Raw genomic sequence first — 25817 nt, forward strand, 5'->3', positions numbered from 1 at the left:
ATGGGGTCGCAAAGAGTCGGACACGACTGAGCGGCTGAACTGAACTGAACTGAACGGAATGATGCTGGTATTATTTATGTGTTAATATATGCACAGAATTTAGAACAGTATCTGGCATATTTATGTATGTAAATATTAGCTATTCTTATTACTAAACCTTCTAAAATCTTTTAAAAAGAATAATAGAAGGGCAGATACTAGTTATAGATAATTTACCTTAATTTGGTGTTTTGTCTACTGTCTGTGATCCACAAAATTTAAATCACAACTGAGCACACACACAAAGATAACTGAAATGGAGTTTAACAATTAATATTTACCTTTTCATATGTTGTGCACTATACTGTTTTTAAACATATTCTATCTTACCTCAGCTTTTTAAAAAAAGAATGCTGATTCCAAACCACTAAATCACTTTCATAACCTAGCCATAGGGGGTAACTGTCAGTTTGAATACAGGGCCTTGAACCATTTTTCTGCTACTTCCTTTTATTGACACTTGTCTTCTTTCGCTCTTAAATCTGTTGTGCTAAGAAACTGAGCCTGCATTCCCCGCCTCCCACGCCCACCTTCTCCCCACAAGAAAATACATGGGCGCACACACACGCACGCGTGCATGCACGCATGCATACGTGTACACGGATGCACGCATACACGCACACACACGCGCGCACACACATCTGAGCTCCGGTTCTGGTGTCGTCTCTAGCAAATGCCCATTCACACCCCACCTTTGACCACGAGCGCGCTCACCCGTTGGATGGCGGGGCTGTGAACAGGGCCGACAGCCGTCAGCACCTACAGTGAGCTGAGGGCTCCCTGGTGAGCTCCAGCTCTAGAAGGACCTCTATCCAAGCTCCTCCTTCTACCTCCCCTGAAGCCTCCACCCTGTCTTGCCACAGCAGAAGGAACTGGGTTTTCTCAGGGTCTTGCCATGAAGTCATCTATCCTACATCTGCTGTTTAAATGATCACATTGTACTGTTTTGCTTCCCTGGTGGCTCAGAGGTTAAAGTGTCTGCCTGCAGTGCAGGAGACCCAGGTTCGATCCCTGGGTTGGGAAGATCCCCTGGAGAAGGAAATGGCAACCCACTCCAGTATTCTTGCCTGGAGAATCCCATGGACAGAGAAGCCTGCTGGGCTACAGTCCATGGGGTCGCAAAGAGTCGGGACATGACTGAGTGACTTCACTTACTTTTGTACAGTTTATGTAAAGGAAAGGAAATGGACATCTAGATTCACTGATCACATTCCTTGGACACCAAGTTAAATACATGTATTCCCTGTCCCTGTTCTCGGCCACCAAAATATCAAACCATCCTTCATGAGAAGCTATCAGACAGTTGATGGTCGTGGGCCCCGGGAGGAGGAGAGTTGCTACGGTACTTAGGCAGCCTGCCGACCACATGCGACTGCATGTGTATCTGTGTGTGCGCCAGTCTGCACGATGAGTGTCTCATCTTCTCAGGAAAAATTCATGTGTTTATTCAACAGGCACTTGCCGAGTGCCTGGGCACAGACACCAGGCTCTTAGGATGCAGCTGTGAACACACGCACAGCGGTTGCCCTTGGAGGGATAACCATCTCCATCCGACCTAGATGAGACGGAAAGGACGTTTTTCTTTCGTTTGATCAAGGCCTAAGACACAGATTTCAGAGATACACTCAGAGTTAAGCTAAGAAAGATGCTAAGAAAGTTACAAATACGGCTTGGTTCCCTCTGAACTTCAATCGGAAGATACACACACACAGTGCTCCGTTAGTTTAGCTTAGCAAACTCTCTTTACAGTCACATGTCTGGGTCTGCTACCGAGGACTTCCACCTCTGTGTTCTATGATGGGCCCATGTGGTGTGCAGGGACAAGGAAAACTGATTTTTCTTTGTAGTCAACCTCGCGTGGGATGAAGGATGAGTACTTCCTCCTGATGTGAGGAAAAATACGAGGATTTGAGGAAGAAAAAAAGATGTTTGGCTGCCATAGGTTCTGTGGTTCTGGAACACTATTTTACACATTCATTGGCACCCCCCCACCTCCAAAATAACATAGTTTCTTCCCACCTAAAATTAAAAAAAAAAATCTGTCTCATTTGAATACCAAGTATATCCCATGCATTTCTTATATTACCATTTTTTCCCCAGTGGTAGCATCTTTTCAGTTATGATGTCAGAGGTATATACAGAGGTAGTGGTATACACCTCTATTTACACTAAAGGTCATTAAAAGTTTGTTTTGAGGCATTTTCAATACCTCCAGATAAATGAAGATACCTAGGGTGCTGCTAAATTGGGGTCTGTTCCGACTGCCACAGAGATACCATACCATCATGCACGCATGCATGTTCAGTCACTCAGCATGTCAAACTATGAAATAGACCTTTTGCTCAGGGAGGTGACTCAACCACCAATCTCATTCAAGCCCATTAGTATGAAAAATAGGAATTGAGAAGAATCATCAATCCCTGAATTATTTGCAAACCAAATCTCAGAGACACACAAACTTCATAACTGTACATGTTAACGCATTTGCTTTTGTTTGATAAGAACAACTGCATCTTCCTGAGATAAGATGCTTCTTCTCAGTGATTCCCCCAGGAGTTCAGTTTTGGTTCTACCCTTAAAGAACTCATCCTACCTTGAAGGTCTTCAGAACCTCTTGAGAGTTTTTGGGCTGGGAGTAAGGCTTGGGCGTCAGCATAGGCACTGCTTTGGGAGAGACAGTTTTGCTCGGAGACCCACTGCCTGCTGACATGCTGGCATCCAGAACGCTGGGACGAGCGATGGTGGTTTCCACAGTGGCAGTGAACTTGGGCGGAGGCAGTGACTGCTGCCGCAGGTATTTCATGGGGTTGGGGTCGCTGAGGAAGCAGGATAAGTTTGGCTCTGTTGAATGGCTTCTTTCCAGGATTTTTGGCATCTCCAAGCGTTCAAGAACAGCTTCACTGATGGTGAATCTCTCGATATACTGCTGAAGGATACCCTCTGCCTCCTCCTGGGTCCGTGCATTCTTATATGCTTCATGCAACTCCCTCTCTCTGCGCTCTCTAAAGGGTAGACATGGGAGGGGAAGCAAGAAGAGAGTCAACAGTCACAGGAATTGCAAAGAGGACCTTGGTAGGACCCAACGTAGAGCTGAAGAGACCAAACAGGGTGTGTAATAATAGTGTCAGAGCCTTTGAGATGACTGACAAGTTTTAGAAAAAGCACAGCTAAATAATACTGTACATTAAACAACAGAAAGAACCCACTTTTCTTGGACGATTTCTCTGTAGGTTTTTATGCTTTTCCTTCGTTCTCTTGTCCCATCCTCTCCAGCCAGTAACTTCTCCATTTTTTTCCTTTCTTCCTCTTTTCTGATTAAGTCCTGAGAAGCACTTCTTCTACGGCTCTTCCAACGAGCCAGGTCCTATGGGGGAGGGAGAGGGAGACAGAACACTCTCCTTCAGAGTTGCATGTAATTCCATTTCTACACTTAAGGGTTTAGCGAGTGCTGACTGTAGGCCAGGCTAAGACATTCCTCTACGATCCAGTGTAAGTTTGGTTGGAACAGGAATATCTTGAAGGCAGATATTCTACATTATCAGATATTCTACATTATGCAGAGCAGGGCAGCACATTTTGTAAAACATGGTAACGTAAAATTTGCTACTGTATTCCGTGTCATTTGTCAAATGTTAAAGTATTGTCTCACAGGATATTGTAAGAAACTTCATTTCTTGCTATTTATGACCTCTGCATTGTGAATGGACTCGTTGACAATAGAATGGTAGGAATTAGCCACAGACCTACACAAATTCCCTCAGGGAAGGAAGAAAAAGCAGAGAAACAATTGGTTTTGGGGTCTTGCAGAACCAATAGTTCTGTATGTCCTAAGTCATCTGATCTTTATGACAACCTCACCACAAATCCTATGGGCAATTAGAGCCTAATGAGAAAGTTAGGATTCTGGAGTCAGACAGGTAGGCATGTGGCTGTGGGAAAGAATCCCAGCTCCATCTCTTCCATGCTTTGGAATCTCAAGCATGCTTCTTAGCCTCTCTGTACCCTGGTTTCCTCATCTCCAAAAGAGAAACGATAATGATACCTACGCTGGCAAGCTTGTTATGAGGGTGAAATGAGGTATCGAAGTTTCGGTGCCAGGCACACAGTAAGCGCTTGATATCTCATAGACATAATCGTTACCGCAATTGATCGACTTTGAGATAGTTCACTAATTGACTAAAGGTAGAGTCAAATCTGCAGTGACTACCTCAGAGCGCTCTGTGAGGATGAGATGAAATAGTCCACTCCCCCCCGTTTCATACCGAGCTTCGAGCTCCTCTCCTGCCCTAGCTCTCTGCTCTCAGCACACAGACAATCCCAAGGCCCCCATCAGGCCCTGGAGCCATCCCTGATCTCTTACTCACTAGCTGTGTGACTCTGGACAAGTTACTTCACTGCTCTGGGGCCCCTCTGTGGGACTGAGCACAGTAACATCTACAGTGGCGAGCACGCTGAGTTACTGAGAGGATTGAGGAACGATTCACCGCAAGGCTCTCAGGACAGTACCTGTTACCGGCATGCTTTCCACGTGGGCAGTTATCATCGTTGTCATCATCTGCATTATTATCAACTCCAAACATACAAACTCAGAAAACAGTGCATGCTTGATTTGGCATCCCATGCTAGCTGCCTCCCGCCCGCGCCCCTCTGCTTTCTGGCCAAGCCTCAGCAAGGGTCCTTGCCTTAATTCCCACATGGGCGGTGCTCACTGTTTGAAGTCTTCTCCGCCACCCCCGCCCCTTCTGCACGGCTTTCCAGCCCGAGGCTCCCACCCGATCTGAGTCTGGTCCTCCGCTCCCCAGGGCCTCTGGCCCAGCGGGCAGCGCAGTCTCCCCACCGCCCAGGGCCCTGGCCCCAGCACTCACATCCTGCCATCTGTCATCCTCTTCCCGCAGCTGGCTGTTGATCAGCTGCAGCTGCTCCTGGCGGGCCCTGCTGTGCGGCTGCACCGCGGCGTCCTCCTCGCACCGCATGTCGAACATACTCGTGCTCCTGCGCGTGGAGAGAGCAGAGGCGCGGACGGAGGTGAGGACCTCCCAGCTCTGCGCGCTGCGGCGCCCGCCGCGCGGGGGCGCTACCGCGCGCGGAAACCTGCCCCTTCCCCTCCGCAGCCTAAGGCAGCCACGCGGTCCGCGATCGGTTCCTCCCTCGGCCGGCAGCAGCGGGCATGCTAGGAGCCTCAGCTCTTCTTTTGAAGCAGAAGCCAAAATGTGACCATCTTTGTCTTCAGTGATGGCTGAATCAGTCAATTAATGTTACATGTTGGGAGCCAAGATAATATGTTTAAACTAAGAGGCTTGAAAAGGTATTTGAAGCTCTGAGCTGGTCTCACTTATAAATGTATTAGAAAATAAAATGAAGAGCATTAACATGTATAACTTGGAGAGAATTTGTGGGGAAGGAGGATGGCGTCCCCTGGAGTGAAAATTTAATTGCAGTAAATGCTTCTTTGTGCAGGACTGGCTTAAATGCTTTCTTCATTAACCGGCAATTTCTCCATTTAAAAAGTGATATACAGCCTCAATCTAAGGTACCACTTTTTCATGTTGTATTTTCTGAATTTTGGATGCATCCAACAACTATGCACAAATGATACATATGTTTGTTGTGGTTTATTTCTATGTCCTGTAAAACTGTAAATCTGTAGTATGTTGATGGCATGTTGAAATCAAGAAAATAAGGTATTTTATGGTAAGGTTAAGGGCAAAATATAAAAATCAGTGTATACTTTATACCCTACTCTTTTAAAAGCAAAAGGATTTGGAAAGCAAATTTTAAGAACCTTTAGGCTGTTCATGTAATTGATACATTCTGCAGGAGCCTATTAAATGTTGGGTAAGACCATAGGGCCTTTTCTGCAATGCTTATTATAGACCTTTGTTACAGTGAAAGCTGAAGCAGCAAGATGAAAACAGAAATAAAAACCAAAGCAAAATCTTCCTTTTTTTTTTTCCTTTCCTCTCAAAGAAATGACTATCTCTGGGACCAAGGGGGTGATAAAGCGCCCAACAAGTGGAGGGCCCTTTAAGAACAGAAGACTGTGACAGTCCATTTTTGAAGCCAGCTTAACACAAAGAAAAAGAAGAGCCATGCACCAAGACACTAACTAATCCCAGACATCATCAGTGATGTCCAAAATAGCTCCCCCATGGCCAGACAAAGCCCAGCAGCAGCATCGCCGGATGCCAGGGGTTCCTCAGCAGGCAGCTCTCTGGAAGGAGAAGACGACCCCAAAGCAATGGCTGCCCACGTTCATTTCCGTCGACTCCACTATGAACGCATGAGTGCCTCTCCCGTGTCTTTAGATGTTGGACAGTTTGGGTCTGACCACAGAGAGTGAAAACTGAAGACGGTACTTTACTCTGGTTCTAATAATCCGGCTGCGTAGGACTTTCTTTGATCCAGGGCTTCTATCTGCATGGATGTGGCAGACTGCTGCGTGGAGCTGTCCACAAACCCAGGCCACAGTGCCGCTTGTGGAAACTGCGCCTTCCTGGGAGGTAAACTGTCAACTGCGATTTGTCACCTACTTTATGCTGCTTATTCATGTGGTGAACGGAAAATTTAGGAATTTGCAGAGTTAGGTAGAAAAGTCTAGTCCATGGTTTTTAAACTTCATGGATCATAATGCCCTCAAACAACCCTTCCAGAAAGGGACCCAAACTCATCCCATCTTCCTTTTCAGAGTTAAAAAAAAAAAACCAAAAACTTAACTGTACATGTATCAAATTTAGCCTGTTTCTCTTTCAAGGCAATTTATAGGCTTTGTGATGGTCTTAGAGGACATAAACCCCTCTCAGCTGGGACTCTATTATAATCTACTAAATAGCTGGCAGGTTATGGGAGAGAAAGGAGGTCCTTTCCTTCAACTTTGCCATCTGTAATTTTTAAAGGGCAGAATTTTGGTTTAGGTCACACTGATGGCCATAGGGCAAAGTCTTCTTCTGGGACCCCAGTAAGAAAATGGCAGGCTTCTCCAGGATTTGAGAACTGCTTATCACACTTGATTGGTGTGGAGCGGAGCGGGGGGGTGGGGGGGGGCAAGGCCTTTGGAATGGCCCTCTTCTGTCCCAAGGTCTTATCCCCAAATGTGGCCAAAAGCTGGTTAGTGAAATAAAAAGAGAAACTCTTGTCTGCCTTCTCCTATACCAGGAAGTACTTTTTTTTTTTGTGGTTAGAGAATTTTTTTTTCTTTTAAAAGCAAAAACCAGCAAAAGAGAAATAATAAAACTATGAGCAATACCTTTAAGCCATTTCAAAAAAGGAAGCAAGCTAAGGACTGATAATAGACAGAAAATGAGCTGAGTCACCATTCAGAAAATGTTCCCTCATTCAGAGACTGGACTCAGCCTCCAAAATGAAGAAGTGCATGTCGAGAGATGGGGTGGGGGACCCTGGTGGTGCTAGTGGTGAAGAACCTGCCCGCCAATGCAGGAGACGTAAGAGATGTGGGTTCCATCCCTGGGTCGGGAAGGTTCCCTGGAGGAGGGCATGGCAACCCACTCCAGTATTCTTGCCTGGAGAATCCCATGGACAGAGGCGCCTGGCGGGCTACAGTCCATAAAGTCGCAAAGAGTCGGGAGACTGAAGCGACTTAGTAGACCATAACACATCGGGGGACCCTGGAGAGGTCTCGGCTCCACAACATTAACAGGACTTGCACCAAACCTGTGCTGCTCAGCGCGACCGGCCGTGCTCTTGGGCGGTGGGGAACAGGGCCCCTGGCCGCAGCGCCCAGGAGCCTCTCCCTGCAGTGGGTTGGCATTTCTGAGGGCCAGGATTAAAGGACCTCCAGGGGAGCCTGGAAATTGTTTCTGGACCAAGCCTGAGGTAAGGGAATTAGGAGCAAAATGGCCTCTGGCTCTCAGCTTCCAGGCTCCATGGTGGGGACCATTGGGAGAGGAGGTATGTGGAAGTGAAGAGAAGGGCAAGAAGGTGAAACTAAATCCATGGAAACATTCTTGGCTTGCCAGGAGGCGGAAATTTCTGTTTGCCTGTGTGGTAGGTCTGCCCCTGACCCGCATTCTCCTTAAAGGGCACATCTTTTTTTGATTGGGCTGCATTTTAAGAATGTGTCAATTATGAATAAATAGAGCCTGTGCCAATAGTTGTCTGTAAAGATTCTGAAAACAGGAGATAGGAGGGGCGGGGAATGAAACATATTATAAATTTCTATTTAAAAAAAAAAACTCCTGACATAAATTTTTTTTATTACCCACTTGATTTCATATAAATTATGTCTATTCCAAGAAAGAAATTCAGCCCTTTAGATGTTCCTAGATAAGACCCCTGGAAAAGAAGCTCCTTATACTCTTCCTGGATCACAAGCTGCTTTTTTTTTTTTTTTGGTAAATTTAGAAAAGCCTGCACCCCCACTTGGTTTAAAAAATCATTTACTTTTCCTGTGGGTGAGGTTTCATATTTAAGTACAGGCAGCATTCAAAAGCTCTTTAATGTAGCTCCTTTTCTTTCAGCTTTCAGGGTTTTTGAGAGATCTGTATTAGGCAAATTGCACAGCAGCTTTGCAATGATGAAGAGTAAATCCATTCTATCAAAATGTTTTTGCTAACCAAATCAAAGTAGTGTTTTGCCTATCAATCTTATATAATCCTCCTTTCAGTGAATGTTAAATACTGCCACTGTAGATTTTAAAAGCAATAACCAGGGCTCAGTTTTATAGACTACTTAACTCCATGCAGTCAGTCAAGCTCCGGCTGAATTTAGTTCTGAGACATGAATGTTCCGTGTGTCAGGCCACAAAGCAATCATACATCACACATCGGAAACTGATCTCCTTGGCACTCGAGTCAGACTGCTTAGAGCTAAAAGTGCAGACTAAGCTGACATCTTGAACACAAACATGGAAAAAAGCACAATTCAAATACAGTCAATAGTGTGGCCTGATTGCAGTTACTGGTGGAAATGATATTTGTTCTACACTGTTACTCGGATTCCTCACTCGGTGACTCGAAACTATGGCTCAGGCCAGGAAGACAGGCAGGGGGAATGTTGGGGTTCATTCTTAGAATGGCCTAGACTCCCACAAGGCCACAAAACACCTCTCCTAGAGGACAGACATCAGGCTTAGCGGGCCATTGGTGTTGCAGTGAGACATTGACCATGTTTCTTAAATCTGAGCAAGCTAGCCTTCTGCAAAGAAAACTGTCTTGGCTATCAGTTTCAGAATGCTCTGCCTATGGGGAATCTGTTTTTGAAATGGAGTCAATGTGGTCACAGATGGGAGAGAGTAGATTCTTCTCAAACTTGGATGTGAGATTGGGGACGGGCAATGCATCTCTGGGTGGAGCGGAAACCAAGGAGAGGCAACCCAAGTCATGTTGTACATCTTGACCCCTGGCTGTGCCACAGAACATGAACGAAACCCCAGTGTTTTGGGCTCAGCATCCCGCCGTTTATATTACTCCAACCTGGGAGGAACTTGGGCTTCTGAATCTGTCATTAGTGGTTTAGAATTTATTTTCTTAGCTTAAAAAAAAAAATGTGTCTTTGAGAATGACTGCTGCACGGCTAAGCCTTCACATATCAAGGATTCAATGCAAAGCACAGAAGAGCCTTTTAACAATTCCATGGTTCAGAAGAGGTTCCAACTTCCAAACCCTAACAAGAACAACTTTCACATGCCCCATCTATGAAAAGCAAATGTTAAGTTTTAAGCAGCAGCTGCGTATTAGAATCATGCTTAAGTGGCTTTTTCATTCATCTCTCCTGCACCGAACATATGTTTTGCATTCCAATTTCAAGGGCTTCTCTGAGGCTGCAGAGAAGAGTCAGTTAGCTCTTCAGTCCACTGTTACATCAACTGCGTTTCAATTAGTGGTGAGTACTGGAAGCATGCAGTTTAGGCTATAATTAATGTATTCCTATGAATACAAAACAACTTACTCTGCGTCGTCAGACACAGGAGTTCTCGGTCCGTATCTATAAGACCAAATCCAAAATTAGAGGATTGGCAAGACAGAAGGTTAACACTGTAACCAAGCTGGAAATAAAAACTACAAGTGAAAGGTATACGTGCCAAACCTTTTTTGCTGATCATACTGGAAGAGAAGTGTCATTATACAATTAACAATATTCACTAATGGCTAAAAATGAAAGCAAAGTTGACATTTCTGAAGAATGCGAAATTTGTAGGAAAACCCAAAGGGGAAATAAAAATACCTCTCCATGTTACCCACAAAGAAAGAAATCGTTCAATATAAACACAAAAAGGCTTAGGTGCAACCCACAATGTTTAGAGAAGACAGCTTTGAAAAAACCAAATGTGTATTACGGTCATTCACAAATGGTTGAACCGGTTTTTGCCTTTCTGTGTAGAGTAATGGGCTGTAATGGACACCCAGCATAGAAGCACACGCTTACTGACCCTTTCCCTGATGTGTTAATGCATTTGCACAAATAACATCAAAGAGTGTTTCTGAAGTTTTCTGAAAGCAAACCAGAACTCCAACCAGAACCCCAATCAGTGCCTTCCGCATGCATTTGACAAAAACCACAATTCCTAGAAAACTGGCAGCCTTAATCAAAACCAGAGGTGGATGATATTCCATAACTTGAAAAAGCAAAGTTGTTTTTTTTTTTAACCATCTTTTATATTCTTCTGATTATTTAGAGCTACAAAGTTGTACCTTCTTTAATATGGGCATTTTAAGTTTTAATGTATCTGATAAAACAAAGAAAAAGGTCAAATTAGAAAAAATACTAGAATATTACAAGGGCATATTTAAGTGCATTTAAAAAAAGGAGCTCCCACAAGTGACTATTTCTGGAAAGGGGAATTTTAAGAGAAGGTTCTTACCTATGCCCTGAAAGGCAATTTATTCATGCATTCTGATGGTGGACAAAGACTTGTTTGAGCAAAGAAAAAAATGCCAGGCTTTCAGTCCAAAAAATTAAATTCGGGGGTTTTCAGCAAAAACTACCTGATCCGATGTTCAGTTTCATAACAATGTAGGGGGAAGGGAGTAATTTCTAAAGATCTCTTCCTATGATCTTAGAGAAAAAACCCCAAACACATTGGTGTACACACACAGACACCCTTCTCTCTGATGCCCTTATTACCCTGTAACAGTATGAATTCATTAATAACTATTTTCACGCACAGTGAGGGCAACCACACTAGTGAAAGACTAATAAGGGTTTCAGTTGAAATGGCCAAAAGCAAGAAAAGGAAAGCGTTTGTGGATGTTTTTCTTCTGGAAGTAAGACCCATTTTCTATTTCTCTGGGGGATAGTTTTAGAAGGTGCTAAAGTTTGACTTAATACATTCAGTTTTCCAAAACCATCTCCACATGGAGGCAGATGAATTCCTTCACATCAAGAAAGAGTACACGAACAGTGTAAATTCCACCCAGAATTAACAGTGTTGATTCTGAAGCCTGGATAAATGTTTCCCAGTTCACTAGTAGGCCTACTGGAATAGGCAGTTGAATATAGTGTTTTCTAAATTATCTATGGAAGTAAGCAGAGAAGTTATTCCTAATGGATGGTTAATCTAGAAATGATCAATCGATAGTTGGTGTTTTTGTGTTGGTTTGAATATTTTAATTGATGTTTTATTGAAGTAAACTATACATACAGAAAGTGCACAGACCACACACACACACATCTTGATGAATCTTCACAAACCACAAATCAGCATTGAGCTTTGTGCTGTGTGTATAGAATCATATATAGTATGTACTCTTCTGAGTCTGGCTTCCTTATTAGCACATTTCGTTTATGAGGTTCAGCTATGTTGTTGCATGCAGGATACATTAGAATTTAAATTGCTTCTACACAAAATACTCAGCAGCATTTCATGGAGACCTCTGCCAACAAATGTTGACTAACCCTGCATTGCAAGGCCCATGAGAGACGGGATTTTTCTTTGGGGTTCCCTGAAGAGTGACCGGACCAGGCCCTCCATAAGTATTTACTAAATCCTTATTGGATACTCAGGAAATTGAAAAGAACAGTGCAGTCTCTGAAGATACCCTTCATTTATCTGTTTGCTATATACTTGTGGCTTTAAGACATTTCCTTTCAGACTAATTTATTAGCTTTAAGAAGGGACCAATTTCATCAGAATTGCCTTTGCTGTTATGGAGAAGATAATTAGAGCTTGGGCTTCAAATGATTTTCTCAGTTGTTCTATGAAAGATAGAGAAGAAAAGATGAGTTTTAAAAAACCACTAATAAAGAGATTTTTTAAAAAATGCAAAGTAGGTAAGCCAACAGACTATCACCTACAACACTGGCCAGACAAATCACAGTTGGTATAAGCATCCTACCAAAAACAACAATTAATAAAGTTTAATTGTGAGGGTAGGGGTATTTAGAAAGATAAAAAGAGTACCTTCTTTACCTATTGATTGCATTGTGTAGTTTTCAGCACAAATAAAGCACTTCAGGATCAATGCTCAGCAATGTTGTGAACTAGCACAAACTTCATTTGAAGTGAGAAGGAAAAATGAGTTTACCCGTCATTTCAGACTACCCCCAGCACCCAGCACAGACAGTGTTTTACACACAGCAGTTACTCAATAAACACTTGTTGAAGGGAACCATGAGCTCCCAAGGTGTGTGCCTGCTCCCTCACGCAGTTTTGGCACGGAGTTTCTCTGACTATATCTCCTCCTGCTCTAACCAGCCATCCCGTCCAGAGGGACAGAGGACAAGCGAAAGGGAGCCGTCAGACCTCCCGTCCCCTCCGGTGACTTGGTAGGTGATGCACTGGCCTGGGCCTGCGAGGGCAGCTCCCTCTTCGGACAGAGCAGGGTTTGATCTCGGATCTGTGACTGCCGGCTGTGTGGACTTGGGCCTTGGTTTCTTTCTTTTCTTTTTCTCTTTAACTTGGAGGATAAGTGCTTTACCATACTGTTCTGGCTTCTGCCACACCACCTGGTTCCTTCCTGCAGAACACAGAGGAAGCGGCTCCCTCTCCAAGGTTGTGTGGGGCGGACAGGGGCTGCCTAGGATGTGTCCAGCAGGCAGCCTCCAGGCCTCACTTCCTTCCCTTCTCCCTTGCTAACTGCTTCCCACCAGCCTGCCGAGGCGGCGCCCGTCACCACGTCAGGGCATCTGGGGCCTGAGCGAGTGCGCTGGGCCAGGCCGTCCCTTGTCACCCCCCTGCCCTCCCCAGCGGGGACCCAGGTGTAACTTCTCTACTGCCAGCGTCCCAGTCGTGAACTGGGGCCAACGGGCATCCCACCTCCCCGTGAGTTCCCAGGAGAAGGTGAGCTGAGCGAGCAGAGGTATGTGGAAAGGACGGGCTCAGCTCCCACCCCTGCTGCCTGCGGCTAGGGCCACAGGACGGCTCTGCGAGAAGCATCACGACTCAGAAGGCTGCAAGAGGCACGCTAAATCCAGGTGGTAACGGCAGCTTGGCTACCCACTTGAAACTTGGAGATTATTGAGATTCTCTGCTCTCCACCCCACCTTCTGTCTCACTACCGCCAAAGTGAAGCAGAATTCTGTCGCTTCCTGTCTGATAGTGGAGCTTCACTTACGCTACACACTTCTTGCTCCTCTGCTCTACGAGATCTGGCAGACCACACTTTTCACAAGTCTATCACTCTTTCAAAATAACACCAGAAGCGTCAACATATAGGATTTTAAAGTAGACCATGAATCTCAGGATTACTATTTACCTATTTTAAATTTTTTTTATTTGTACTTTATATCAAGAGTATAGTTGATTTATAATATAATGTTAGTTTCAGGTGTCCTGCAGAGATTCAGTTATGCACATACATATTATCCATTTTTTTCACTCTTTTCCCATATTATTACAGAATATTGAGTAGAGTTCCCTGTACTACACTGTAGGTTCTTGTTGATTATCTTTTTTATATATTCCCAGCATGCGTGCTAAGTCACTTTAGCCATGTCCGACTCTTTGCGACCCCATGGACTGTAGCCCACCCCGCTCCTCTGTCCATGGGATTCTCCAGGCAAGAATACTGGAGTGGGCTGCCATGACCTCCTCCATATATAATCCATACCTTCATTTTAAATCAAGTCAGAGAATGGAATGAAAAGTCTACCTCTAGAAATCACTATTTGATAATGTCAAAATTAAATTAATTTTATAAGTAATAGACATCTTCTTTAGACTGGAAGACCCTCCTGGAATCAGAATGGAATCAAGTAGGTCAGAAAGAAGTTCCGCTCCTTTACCCGATGACGTCTGTGTGTGCTAGGAAGAAATGAGAGTTTCCCCATTTAGGCTGCCCACAAGATGGCAGTCAGAAAGAATGTCTAATAGGACAATTCACAACTTTTCTTTCCACACCTGCTTACATGCAAGAGAGGAAAAAAAAAAACCTTGGTAGACTGGGCCAATCATTTAATGATTTCGTTTCTGCTAGCAAGAGCAGGTAAGTAGCACTGATAAACCATAAAGCATTAATAACATATTCAAAGCATGGATCAAGGCTCAGACTAGAGAAACAAAGTCAAAACAGCTTGGGATAATCTTTTGACCTCTTATCTTTTACTGGCGGACCCTTGGCAGATTCCTCCCAAATACGTTGCTTTGCAAATGGAACCGGAAGGAACTGGTTTGCTGGATCCAGTGTGACTAAGAGACATCCCAGGTCGCCAGGTCATCATGTCATCTTTCTGTGAATCGGACAATTTTCTTTGGCCTTTCAGTCCACTGCGGCTCCAGACAGGAGCTGTCATCTTCTCTGATTTCTCTTCTCTCCCTGAAGCCTCCCATTCAGAGGTCAGAGGATGTCAGCTAGGACACGTCAGTCTAGCCAGTCAAGTGGCATTTACTGCTTAAGATGTTTTCAGTAGCATCACTCATGTGGCGTTAACTCAAGACAGGAGAAGCCAATGTTCACGGAGGCAGCAGCTCACATAGCAACTGAGTATTAATACCAGGGACTTTCTTCATGCAACTGATACTTACACGGGAATGGGTTTCCCTTTTCGGTTCTCGTGATTCCTGAGAATGAAATCCGGCCAGCACCCAACCACGTGCAAAGGCTAAAATCTCTACCCAGCCGGGGGCGCTGAAAGCAGAACTCTGACCCCGGGATGGGCGCATTCCTTTCAGGGACTCCGCTCCATGCCACATCACTCGTCAAGGGCACACTGTGGCTTAAGCTTTTTTGGGGGAGCCAGCAGCCACACACAGCAGACGCAGCACACCCTGGAATCAGGCAAGGCGCTCACAGGGGCTGGCTGCTCTCCTGGGGTCTTCCGGCCTTTGGCGCCATCTCAGAATCTCTGTGAGCAGCTCCTTCAGTCTCTTCTTTGCCGTCCTGTGGCTGCTGTTTGCGGGTAACTAGAGCCAGACAGGACAGCTTTACCACTGGGGAGGAGTTCACACCAGAGGCCGTGGCCCCGCCTGTCGCCTTCCACCTCCTCACCTTCCTCTGTCCTCCTGAGGCCCTCGCCCGCACTGACGCTAGGCTCCTCCTGGGACTTCGGCACGGGAGCCAGCCGAGAGACCCTTTGACAACAGTCATCTACGTCAGAAGTCACTGTTCTGCTGGTGACAAGTAGCATTGGTAGCAAGAGAGAAGAGGAAAAAGAGTTAGGAAAGGAGACAGTGAAAGTCTTTGAGATGGAAAGGTTAAGAGAGAAAGTTTGGTTGCTATTCCAGAAGCTGGTTAGTTAGGATGGCATCCTCAGAACGGGATAATAGAATATGAACCCTAGCAAGGCCCTGAGAAAGTCAAAGAAGGCTGGCCTGACTCTCCCCGTGGAGCTGAGTGATGACCCCTTAGTAGTCAGGGACTCAAGGGTGCATTTCTTACTAATTTCCTACTCCCACTCCCTCCATGCCTGATCCCCACTAGCCTCTGAAACTCCAGCAGTGACTTCTGGTGTACCCAGGTTATTTATATTTATAGCCTCCTCTATGGGATCATCCACGAAGAAATCAAACCAAAGAAACGCCTCTGTATGTCACAGACGATCCACGATGTGCTTTGAACATCAAGGACAAAGGATGGAGGAGGCTGTCCCAAGCGGTCCCTCCTGCCATGAAGGGCTTTGCTTTGCTCCTGCCCTGCAGGTGAAGTGGAGGCTCCTGGGAGAATCCAGAATCTTTTTTTTTTCTAACAGAAACTCAAATTTCAATAACATATCTACATGGAAGAGACCCAGGAAAACTGAGAAGCTTACTAAAATTACTGAAACCCTCACCTTAAATACTATCTTCAGCCAAAGACAAAAGAGGATGCGGGGATAGGGGTTTGGGACTTCAAATGGGAGGAAGGCAATTCACTTGGAGATGGCGAAGCAGATGTTGAGTAAATAAATGTTTGCTGGACCATGCAGAGACAGTGGGGTGCAGACTGGACTCTGATCTCTAAGTTACCCCTACCTCACCCAGCATACAGAGAATCTAGAATCTTATAAATGCCCTGTGCTGTGCTGAGTCATTCAGTCGTGTCAGATTCTTTGTGACCTCATGGACTGTAGCCCGTCAGGCTCCTCTGTCCATGGGGATTCTCCAGGCAGTCTCAAAGACCCCTTGCTGAATCATCTAACTTCGAAGAAAACACAGTATAACTTTAGTTCCATCCTGATGCTCTAGGCCGGTTGCATCTATCTGGGACTTATCACCCCCTGTCCGGAATCCTACCACCCCCTACACCCACCCAGAAGACTTATCACCCCCTGCCCAACTACAAATGTCATCTCAACAAAAGAATACTCAAAATATCCCGCCTGATTGACGTTTCCCTTATCGCTTCCACAAACCTCCCTATAAGTGTGAAGCCTCCCTGATCCCTCTCGGCGCTCAGCCTGGTCGTTAGGCCGACTGTCGCCCCTCCTTGCCTAAATAAAGGTAACCTACTTCTGTTGAGGTCGTCTTTCCTTTTCCGCCTCGCCGGAACTGTACCTTACAATTCCCCCAAACAGGGCTTGGGAAATCACAGCTGGAAGCCCTCCAGTAAGAATGAGGACGGGGGACAGGTCTACAAGGTCTTTTCCCAGTTGATCCCTCACAAAGTTGAATGGTTACTCATCCAAGGAATCCTGACTCATAGGAACCCCCAAAAGAGTCTTTCCACTCGAGTTCTGTTATATGTTTTTAAAAAGTAGAGGGGGGAGAGGTTTACTTTATTGTGTGGCTGCTTAGATATCCGAAATCTGAACTTACGATACTAATAACTATTTTTTTCTCCCTTATGGATAAGAAAGAGGGAGTGTATAGATAATCTAGATTTTTATCAACATATTTTTAGAAAAAACACAAAGGGTATCATTAAAACATCCCATCTTGTCTGTTCAGTGTTGCTGACGAATAAAATAGCGCTTAATGCGGCCAAGGGAAAAAGGGTCATTTGCCAAAATTATTGGCATTCCCAGGCAGTGATTCTGGTGACAACAGAATCAAAATGGATGTCTTTTAACTTCACACACATTTGCCCCCTGGGGTACTGACCTCCCTTCTCTGCTAACCAGCAAAAGAGCCTGTTAAAACTTTGTCATCTCTGGCGGTTTCTTTAATGTGTGTCAGCGAACTCTTTAAAAGCAGCAGTGATTCCCATGCAGACCTCCTTGCACATGTAACGGTGAAAATACCTGCAGCCATTCTGTGGATTAAGCATGCGGTCTTTCTTTGAGTTGGACGTGGCCGCTGAGGCAGCAGACACGGAGCATGTGTGAATGTTGCGGTCGTGACCGATGCCTTCCTCTGCGTTCTCCCTGGGCCCCGCCCTGCCGATGCTGAGCCGCTTCCACGTCTGCTGATCTATCTCTGTCACTGGTCCAAAGTGCACGAACTTTTGCCTAGGGCTGCTGGAAGCCTTCTTATAGGCCCTTGCCTTGCGGCTGGCAAAGTCATCCCGGATGGCAGTTTCCGCTTTAATTTCTGGTGAAGGCTCAGGGGCACACGTGTGCTCCACATCTCCATCCCTAGTCAGAACCGGAGATAAGTTCCAAAGGTTTCTAAGGTGAGTACAGATCAAGGAAGAGTTTTTGAAATATAGTGGATGTATGAAAAATACTTGGATGGCTAAAGCAGAATTGCTTTTGCAGTAATCAATCAAATGAAGAAATGATCATTGCCTTGCCTGGGTAAAGAGTGCTTCTACAGCTTTTAAAATATCACTTCCAAGGTCATAAATGACAGCATAAGAAAATCTTAGGTACAATAAAGTCATTAAAAAGATTTAAAAGTCAAGTTTACATTCCTTACTAATAAACAAGCCTGTTGAAATAAGCATTCACAATAAGTCTGAATTGAAAAGGATGTTTCCTGTCCATGTGGCTTGTAATTTTTAGTATTAACAAGTTTTAACTCATGCAAAATATGTTCTGTCTTTTGAGAGGTATGTCTTTTTTTATGGCCATGAAAGTAAAGAGTGATAGAAGGATATGTGTTTGATTTGCTCAAAGTTAAATGATGCCACTGTTAGGGGAAACCATGACACACCTCGTCTGTTCTGACACTTTCAGCCTCTCCCACGTCTCCAGGTCAGCTTCTGTTATCCTGGCAGCCGTGATAAAGCGTGGGGCCTCACGGTGAGGGCCAGGCCTGCCCTGAATTCTCCGCTGGGCCAGGTCATCCTTGTAAAGATCCGGCACCTTCCTGAGTCCCTCTTCCGCAGGTTCACTCTCCTGGGCCCGCACAATACAGCTCACCCTTGACTTCACCTCTTCTGTCTGGCCCTGGTTTCTGTTAATTTGGTCCAGGCCCCCACATCATCGGAAAAATCAGGTTCCAGGAAGAGGAGCAGATAAACAGAATGTCAAGCACAGAAATTCAGAGGCTGAGCACAGAACGGAATGATGGAAGCACCTTTCCTCTCTCAAAAATATGGAATCAATTGTAGCCTGGATTACTATGCTACCCTTCTGACACTGTAACGAGACAGACGTTTCCACCAGATAACAGTCTCTAGTTTAGTTTAAGAAGAGAAGCCAGGGTTCGCCATAAGGGTATTAGAGATGGGAATGAGATTTCAGTTTGACAGTAATGATGCCCAATTCCCACCCTATTCAAGTTACTATAATGAATTCAAGTTTTCTGATTGAATTCCTGAGCCCCCTTGGAATGTCTTTTACTGCAGCAGTAAAATGTTAGTAACAAGCTCTGCATGATCCAAATTCTAGGATTAGCGTGGAGATAGCTGGAACATTGCTCACATATTAGACATCTCAACCATAAACCTTCGTAGGTATGCCAGAAAGTATGATTAGGTCAATGCTGAAGAGAAAGGTTCAATGTTCAAACTCAGTCTCTGACTTTTAATAGCATCCATTAGGTCTGGTTAATGGACACTTGATGAGCAGAGAAGGTATCCTCTCTACTTGTATCCACAGGGGCAATACCCATTTGTTTCTTATGTCAACTGTTCACCTTTACTAATGATAAATCTGATACTTTCTCTTTTTTATATACAGAGATGTTTTAATCAGCTATTTCTTTAAGCTCTCTGGCAAATTTTGTTTTATTTTATTTTTTTTTTAACTTTTTTGGCCACAGGGCAAGGTATGTGGGATCTTAATTCCCCAATCAGGGATCGAACCTGCGTCCCCTGTACTGGAAGGCAGATTCTTAACCACTGGACCATGAGGGAAGTGGCCTGATATTTTCAATTGTTCCCCCAAGAAGCAAATATTAAATGGCTAATGTTGACAATATTATCATTTAAACTAAAAACTGCTGCATCTATGTGCATAAACATTCCATCACATTAAAAGTCAGTTTCTAACTAAAATATGTTTCCTAAGATAGAAGTTTTTAGAAATCGACATAAATAGGGCTATTCATTTTTTCCAAGCTAAATCACCTGGATGACTTGGTGTATTTACACAGTCTATGGACATCGGAAGGCTACAGAATTTTCTATTCACTTTCAGTTTGGGGAAGGGGAACGAAGGGCAGAGCAGAAAGCCACCAGGGGGCTCTCTTTTTTTTTCAACAGTTCTTTGAAGCTCTTTAGAGAGATCATGGGCTGTGTCCCCACAAACAGACTCAGGTGACGACAGACAAATGGGGCTGGAAATATCAGGAATTAAAATTGCATGCAGGGGAAAGGAAAAAAGGAGGTACAAAAGCTACTCCCTTTCCTAACTCAAATTGCTGATCCCCATCAACATGTCTTGATGCTACTCGGTTATCCAGAAGCTTTTGTTTCACCGGCAGCAACTGATCCCTCCCACAAGGCCCTCTGAGAATGGTGTGTTACAAGGCATGCCAGCAAGAACTGCAGAGACCAAGAGCCTCCTGAAGCTAGAATGTGTCCTATAAAACTGTGCCAGGTCTTCTATGCTCTAATCCCTGTTTATGTCCAGAGATCTTTCATGTGCTTTGTATCTGGTGCTTCCTAAATAAAAAACTAAAATACAACGGAAAATATGAACTACTCCGCTGATCTCAATGACTCGGCCCAAAGAACCACTTTAATTGTGTAAAATACAGTTGAGATAGTAACATTTTTAGTTCAACAGATTATAAACCTCTTAAGTGATAGGCAGAAATATGGCAATTAAATAATAAAGATGTGAGCTTTGATTTTGATATAAAGGAAAAGAATGATGAACTCTGCACGTGAAAATTCAGCAGGCTGAAGACTTGACTGATTTCGTATCCCTCTTGGGATAAAAATCACTGGTCAAATCCATTTCATTAAATTTTCCTTTCCTTAATTAAGAAGATGGAAGAAAAGCTGGGACAAAGAATAAAATAATAACTTATTTTATTAAATAAAATAATTTCTTATTTTATTAAATAAAATAATTTCTTATTTTATTAAATAAAATAATTTAAAAATAATTTCCATGACGGAATGAATAGAAGTGTGTTACATATCTGAGGACTTTTTTTTTAATAAGAAGTCTCCATCATCAGATGTCTAGGTGATCACGCTGCTGTGAGGGAAGAAACAGCAAGCCTCATTTTTTTCCCCTTCCAACATCTGAAAGGCATTAGTAAGATAGAAGGGTTCATAAAGAAAAAAAGGCAAGTGAAGTCGCTCAGTCGTGTCTGACTCTTTGCGACCCCATGGACAGTAGCCTGCACCAGGCTTCTCCGTCCACGGGATTTTCTAGGCAAGCGTAGTGGAGTGGGCTGCCATTTCCTTCTCCAAGAAGGGTTCATAGCTGAGGAATAACTGTGATCTCTGCTTGCTGTGGATGGACTGGGGCAGCCTGGAGCGGTGGCCGTCCCTGTCCCATGTCACAGAACGCCAGTCTGACACCAGCACCCATACGTGGTGTGGATATAGCATACCTGCACATTTGGGCCCCAAGTTTATTCGGTGAATTCAGCCCTGTTTTGGACCTGGTCATTCTACTCCCTGCCATGTGAACTTAGAAGAGATTAGCTATCTGGAATTCCACTTCAGAATAAACCCCCATTACTGATTACATGTAATCAAGGCAGGAAATAGAGGAACGGGAGCCGGGGTAGGGGCTATAATTCAAATCACCTTCACCTAATTATATTTTCTCTTTCACATACACACACACACAGAGTGCACACCTTTTATGTTCTAGAGTTTTCTTTTCTGAGATTCCCTTTGAGTGCTGTTTGCTGCCATCTGATTTCTCTGCCTCTTTTTTCCGGTAAGGCCCATAGAGGAGTTGGTTCAACGGCACCATTGGCTTTGTCTGGTTCATCCTTGCTCTTCTAGCAGCAAAGTCATCTTTCTCAAGATCAGGCAGTCGACATGCAACTTCATCTTCTGATTCTGAATCTCTGCCGTGTTGGTGGACCAGGAAAGGGTTTTCTTTACGAAGGATAATATTGCGAACAGCTTCTTTCTCATCATTTAATTGCTTTTGACTGACAGAGCAAAATTAAATGGAACTCTACATGTGATCAGACCAAAGCAGTTTTTAAATCCCCACTGTCAGGCAGACAACTGTCTTGTTAGTGAAAGGTCTTCTCGATATCGTTAGTCCAGATGACATCTGTTTACTACTTTAATCCAGCGTTGCAGAGAGTTAGGGTGGGTTTCAAAAGCTGGAATTTAGCCAGCTACTAGCAGTACTAAACATTCACTTAACTTGCAGCGCCCCATCAGCATGAGAAAGACAGGATCCTAAATGGCTCTGAAAGTGACAATCCAAATTCTTTAATGAAATTGGGAAAAATAAGAAGCGTCTAAAAAATATTTTTATGACTTTGTGGTTTTTTTGGTTGCTGTTGTTGGTTTTCTTTCTTTCTTTTTTTTTTTTTTGGCTGCACTGCACAGCATGTGGGATCTTAGTTCCCTGACCAGGGGTCAAATCCACACCCCCTGCATTGGAAGCACACAGTTTAACCACTGGGCCCCCAGGGAAATCCCAAGAAGCATTTTTTTTTTTGGTTATTTTTTTCTTTTCCTCATTAGTAATGCACCCAATAGGTACTCAATTTATTTTGACTGACAGGGCAAAAATTTGAGCCACCAAGAAACTAATCTGGGGGAAATGCTACTGAATGCAGCTACGTGACGGCACAGATAGGACGTGTACCAGACTGCAAAGTGTAAGGATAATCCTCCTGCAACACTGAGCTAAGCTGAGGCATCTGGGCTAGTCTGTGACCATTTACAGAATGGACTCAGGCACAAAAGCTTATCTTGCCCTGCTCCTTACCACCAGCAATCCTTTCTTCAGGCTTTTACCCCCACTATTCTCCACCTTTCAGCTCTTCTTCTTTGTCTTAGTAAATTGCCAAGTAAGTTGTGTTAAGGCATTCTGTCAAGACATTTACTTAGGACTATTTTCATTTTCAAAGAAATCTTGAAGGCCCCAAACTTTAAGTTCTTGGGGAAACGCAGTTTAATGGTGGACTATTAGGACTTTTTATGCTTTTTGCTTTTGTCGGGGGCAAGGCAGGGTGAGAATACAGTTGATGATGCCTTTCTGATATTCAGACAAACTCCTCCCCCTACTCATAAGATCAGCCTAGCTTCTAAATCATAATAAAATATTAAAACTTAAAAAATGATTTATTATCTTTTCAGTTCATAGAGATAAGTAAATAAAACATCTTGATTTCTAAAGGAAGTTGAACTACTTTGTATCCAATTCTGAGAGAGTATTAAGAGTAAATTTTTCATGCTCATGGGACAGGTCAGCTCAAAAATGGAGACAGGAGGAATTAGGTTGGCTAAGAGCAAGGAGGTACTGTCTACACTGGTCGACCAGGTAGCCCACTGTCCAGAGGAGGCCATCAGCTTTAGGTGACAGCAGGCCCTCACTCCACCTGACTTCTGGAACATCAAAATCAAAATCTGGGCAGCTCTAATCATGCCCAGAAAACTCTTTCTCCCTGCTGACCACTGTTCTCAATAAAATTTTAAATCATGGAATTTAGAGGTGATGGGTGATGCTCCTTGAATAAATTTATTTCTTTAAAAAAATTTTTAATTGAAATATGGTTGATTTACAATGTTGTGTTAGTTTTGGTGTACAGCAAAGAGATGCAGTTACATATACATATTGTGTATATATATATTAATATATAAGTGCTTTATATATTAATATATATATATTTTTAAGCTTCTTTTCCATTAAAATTACTATATTGAGTATTGTTCCCTGTGCTATACAGTAGGTCCTTGTTGTCTATCTATTTTGTATATAGTGATGTGTATCTATTAATCCCAAACTCCTAATCTATCCTTCCCTCTCTTTTTCATTTGGTAACTACACGTTTGTCTTCTATGTCTGTGAGTCAATTTCTGTTTTGTAAATTAGTTCATTTGTATCATTTTTTAGATTCCACATATACATGATATCATATGATATCACATATTTCTCTTCCTCTGTATGACTTGCTTCACTTAATTGGATAATCTCTAGGTCCATCCATGTTGTGCAAATTAAATTTATTTCTTAATATATGAGACACTGCCCTTTGAGTAGCCCTGCTCTTCATTTCTTGCCTGGCCCCTCTTGGACGGCGTTACACTCTCGTCCCTGCCTCCCTAGCCAACAAGTCTGGCAAGAACCAACTGGCATTGGCTGACTGTGGCCATAAAGAATGGTCAGTGGGAAATGAGAGGCCACTGAATCAATCTCTTCAAAAACTCATTATTTAAACAGCACAGTGATGATGATAAAGAGGGTGGTTCATTATTATGAATGGGCTAGAATTCCTTCTAGTGTTAATTCATTGAACTCTAATACTAGCCTTGCAATGGCAGTGGGGTTAGCATCCCCATTTTATAGAGGGGAAACTGAGATTACGAGAAGGAATTTGCCCAAGGTCAAAGCGCCATTGCTTAAGTTACAAGTCAAACCCAGGCCGTTTGGCTCCACAGGTCCTGTTCTTAACCACTCTACTATCCATTAAACAAAAGCTATCTCCAGCAAGTTTTGACAGTGGAGCATCGTGTAAAAAATAAGGCATTATCGTTACTATGGAAGCAGGAGACAGAGAAGCTTTTTGGTCACTAAATGAAGAGGCCCTGAAGTTGTGCTCGGAATGGTGTGGCTGGCACTGCTAGCTGCAGATGGTAATGCTCAGCCAGGACTGACAATAGGAGGCTAGCTAACCACACCTGACAGGCTGGCACAGCACTTTACAGCTTACAAAGCCCTTTCAAACTCATTGTCTCATCTCATCCGGAGCAGACCCCGAGCTTGAAGCTCTCAAGTCCAAAAGCAACAGTCCTTCTGTTTTCTGACCAGAGTCCTGGGCTTCAATCTCTCCCAACTCAAGCAGAATTTTATGCGATAAAACATGCATTTACACAAACAGCCATGCCAACTTGAGCAAGGAGAATCTACGGCCTTATGCATCACGTGAATCCAGCTAGGCTACAAATTCCCTGGGGTGTTCCTTTTTAGGCTAAATGCCCAGTGTGGCCGGACTCATTTCAAATGATCTCAGTTTAGATATGCAGGCTTAAAAAGAGGGGGTGAATAAGGCTTTCCATATCACTGGCCACTTAAAGCCACTCCCTGCCCACTTGAAAAATGATCATAATGACATTCTGCTAATTGCTTGAATCCTGTAAATTCAGAGCTTCAAGGCAGACTCAGAAAGAGAAAAAATTTAATGACATAAATTCTGGGTTGGCACTGTTGGCTATGAAGTAATAAATAATGTATATAAGGCAAATATGAAGGCTTACGCACACAGGTATCTAGTTAGCGAAATATTTAAATGACTTTTTATAACATGCCCTTCTTTTCTGAAGGTCAGTTTATTGTAAACCTTCAGTATACACTACTTTGTTTTTATAATAATTACAATAGCTCTGAAGAGCTAGTATATTCCAGATACACTAACATTCAAGACAACGCTGTAAGATTGGAATTACAATGACCACTCTGCAGAGGGGAATGTTGAGGTTTCCAGTTATGGTCATCTGAATGTAAGTAAAGTAAGCACATGTAAGTGGCAGACCTTGGCTATCTGGCTTGATATTCATGGGGGAGGTTTGGCACTATTTCTTCGGAGTTATTCATAGATGAGTTGTGTTGAAGAAGGGGTTCCTCGGGGGGCCTAGCTCATTGCTTTACTTAGGAGGTATACAGTCCAACGTGACATGAGAAATGCCAAGCCCTGTCTCCAACCTGGCAACTCTGTCCTAAAACAAGTAAGGCTATCTTTGAAGGAGAGATTGTAGGCTCTGAGCAGGTGAGCGGGAAGAAAAGCCCTTGTCTCAAAGCTTCTGAGGCTTATATATTTCAAAGTGAGTGAGATAATGATTTCAACTGAGGAAAAGCTGGCATTTTCTTTCGCTCCCTTTTACCTGACGGCGCACAAGCAATCAGCTCAGACTAGCAGTCAGTTTGTTCCACTGGAAGAAACCGGGCCCTCCAGAAAAGCCTGTTAGGCCTCCTGGGAACGTCACGGGCAC

At 43.8% G+C, this 25817-nt stretch overlaps 1 protein-coding gene and 1 non-coding gene across 20 annotated transcripts in view; one reads left to right on the plus strand and one right to left on the minus strand.

Annotated features, from left to right (window-relative positions):
• The window catches only part of LIMCH1 (LIM and calponin homology domains 1), a 347525-nt gene that overhangs the window by 48134 nt on the left and 273574 nt on the right, over positions 1-25817 (minus strand). For 9 of the 19 annotated variants that reach the window (XM_043438433.1, XM_043438430.1, XM_043438428.1 and 6 more), the window contains 9 exons: positions 21497-21799; positions 18443-18685; positions 17590-17922; positions 15420-15541; positions 15223-15334; positions 9943-9978; positions 4905-5031; positions 3246-3403; positions 2633-3041 (listed from right to left, as the gene is read on the minus strand). In XM_043438433.1, coding sequence (XP_043294368.1) covers positions 2633-3041; positions 3246-3403; positions 4905-5031; positions 9943-9978; positions 15223-15334; positions 15420-15541; positions 17590-17922; positions 18443-18685; positions 21497-21799 — 1843 coding nt within the window. The remainder of the gene's footprint in view (positions 1-2632; positions 3042-3245; positions 3404-4904; positions 5032-9942; positions 9979-15222; positions 15335-15419; positions 15542-17589; positions 17923-18442; positions 18686-21496; positions 21800-25817) is intronic. The other 10 variants (XM_043438441.1, XM_043438440.1, XM_043438442.1 and 7 more) reach the window with 5 other exon arrangements.
• Positions 991-1062, plus strand: TRNAC-GCA. Its single transcript has one exon. It is a non-coding gene; the product is annotated as a tRNA-Cys (tRNA).

The sequence above is a fragment of the Cervus canadensis genome, chromosome 19 (genome assembly GCF_019320065.1).
Source record: "Cervus canadensis isolate Bull #8, Minnesota chromosome 19, ASM1932006v1, whole genome shotgun sequence".
Classification (NCBI taxonomy): domain Eukaryota; kingdom Metazoa; phylum Chordata; class Mammalia; order Artiodactyla; family Cervidae; genus Cervus; species Cervus canadensis.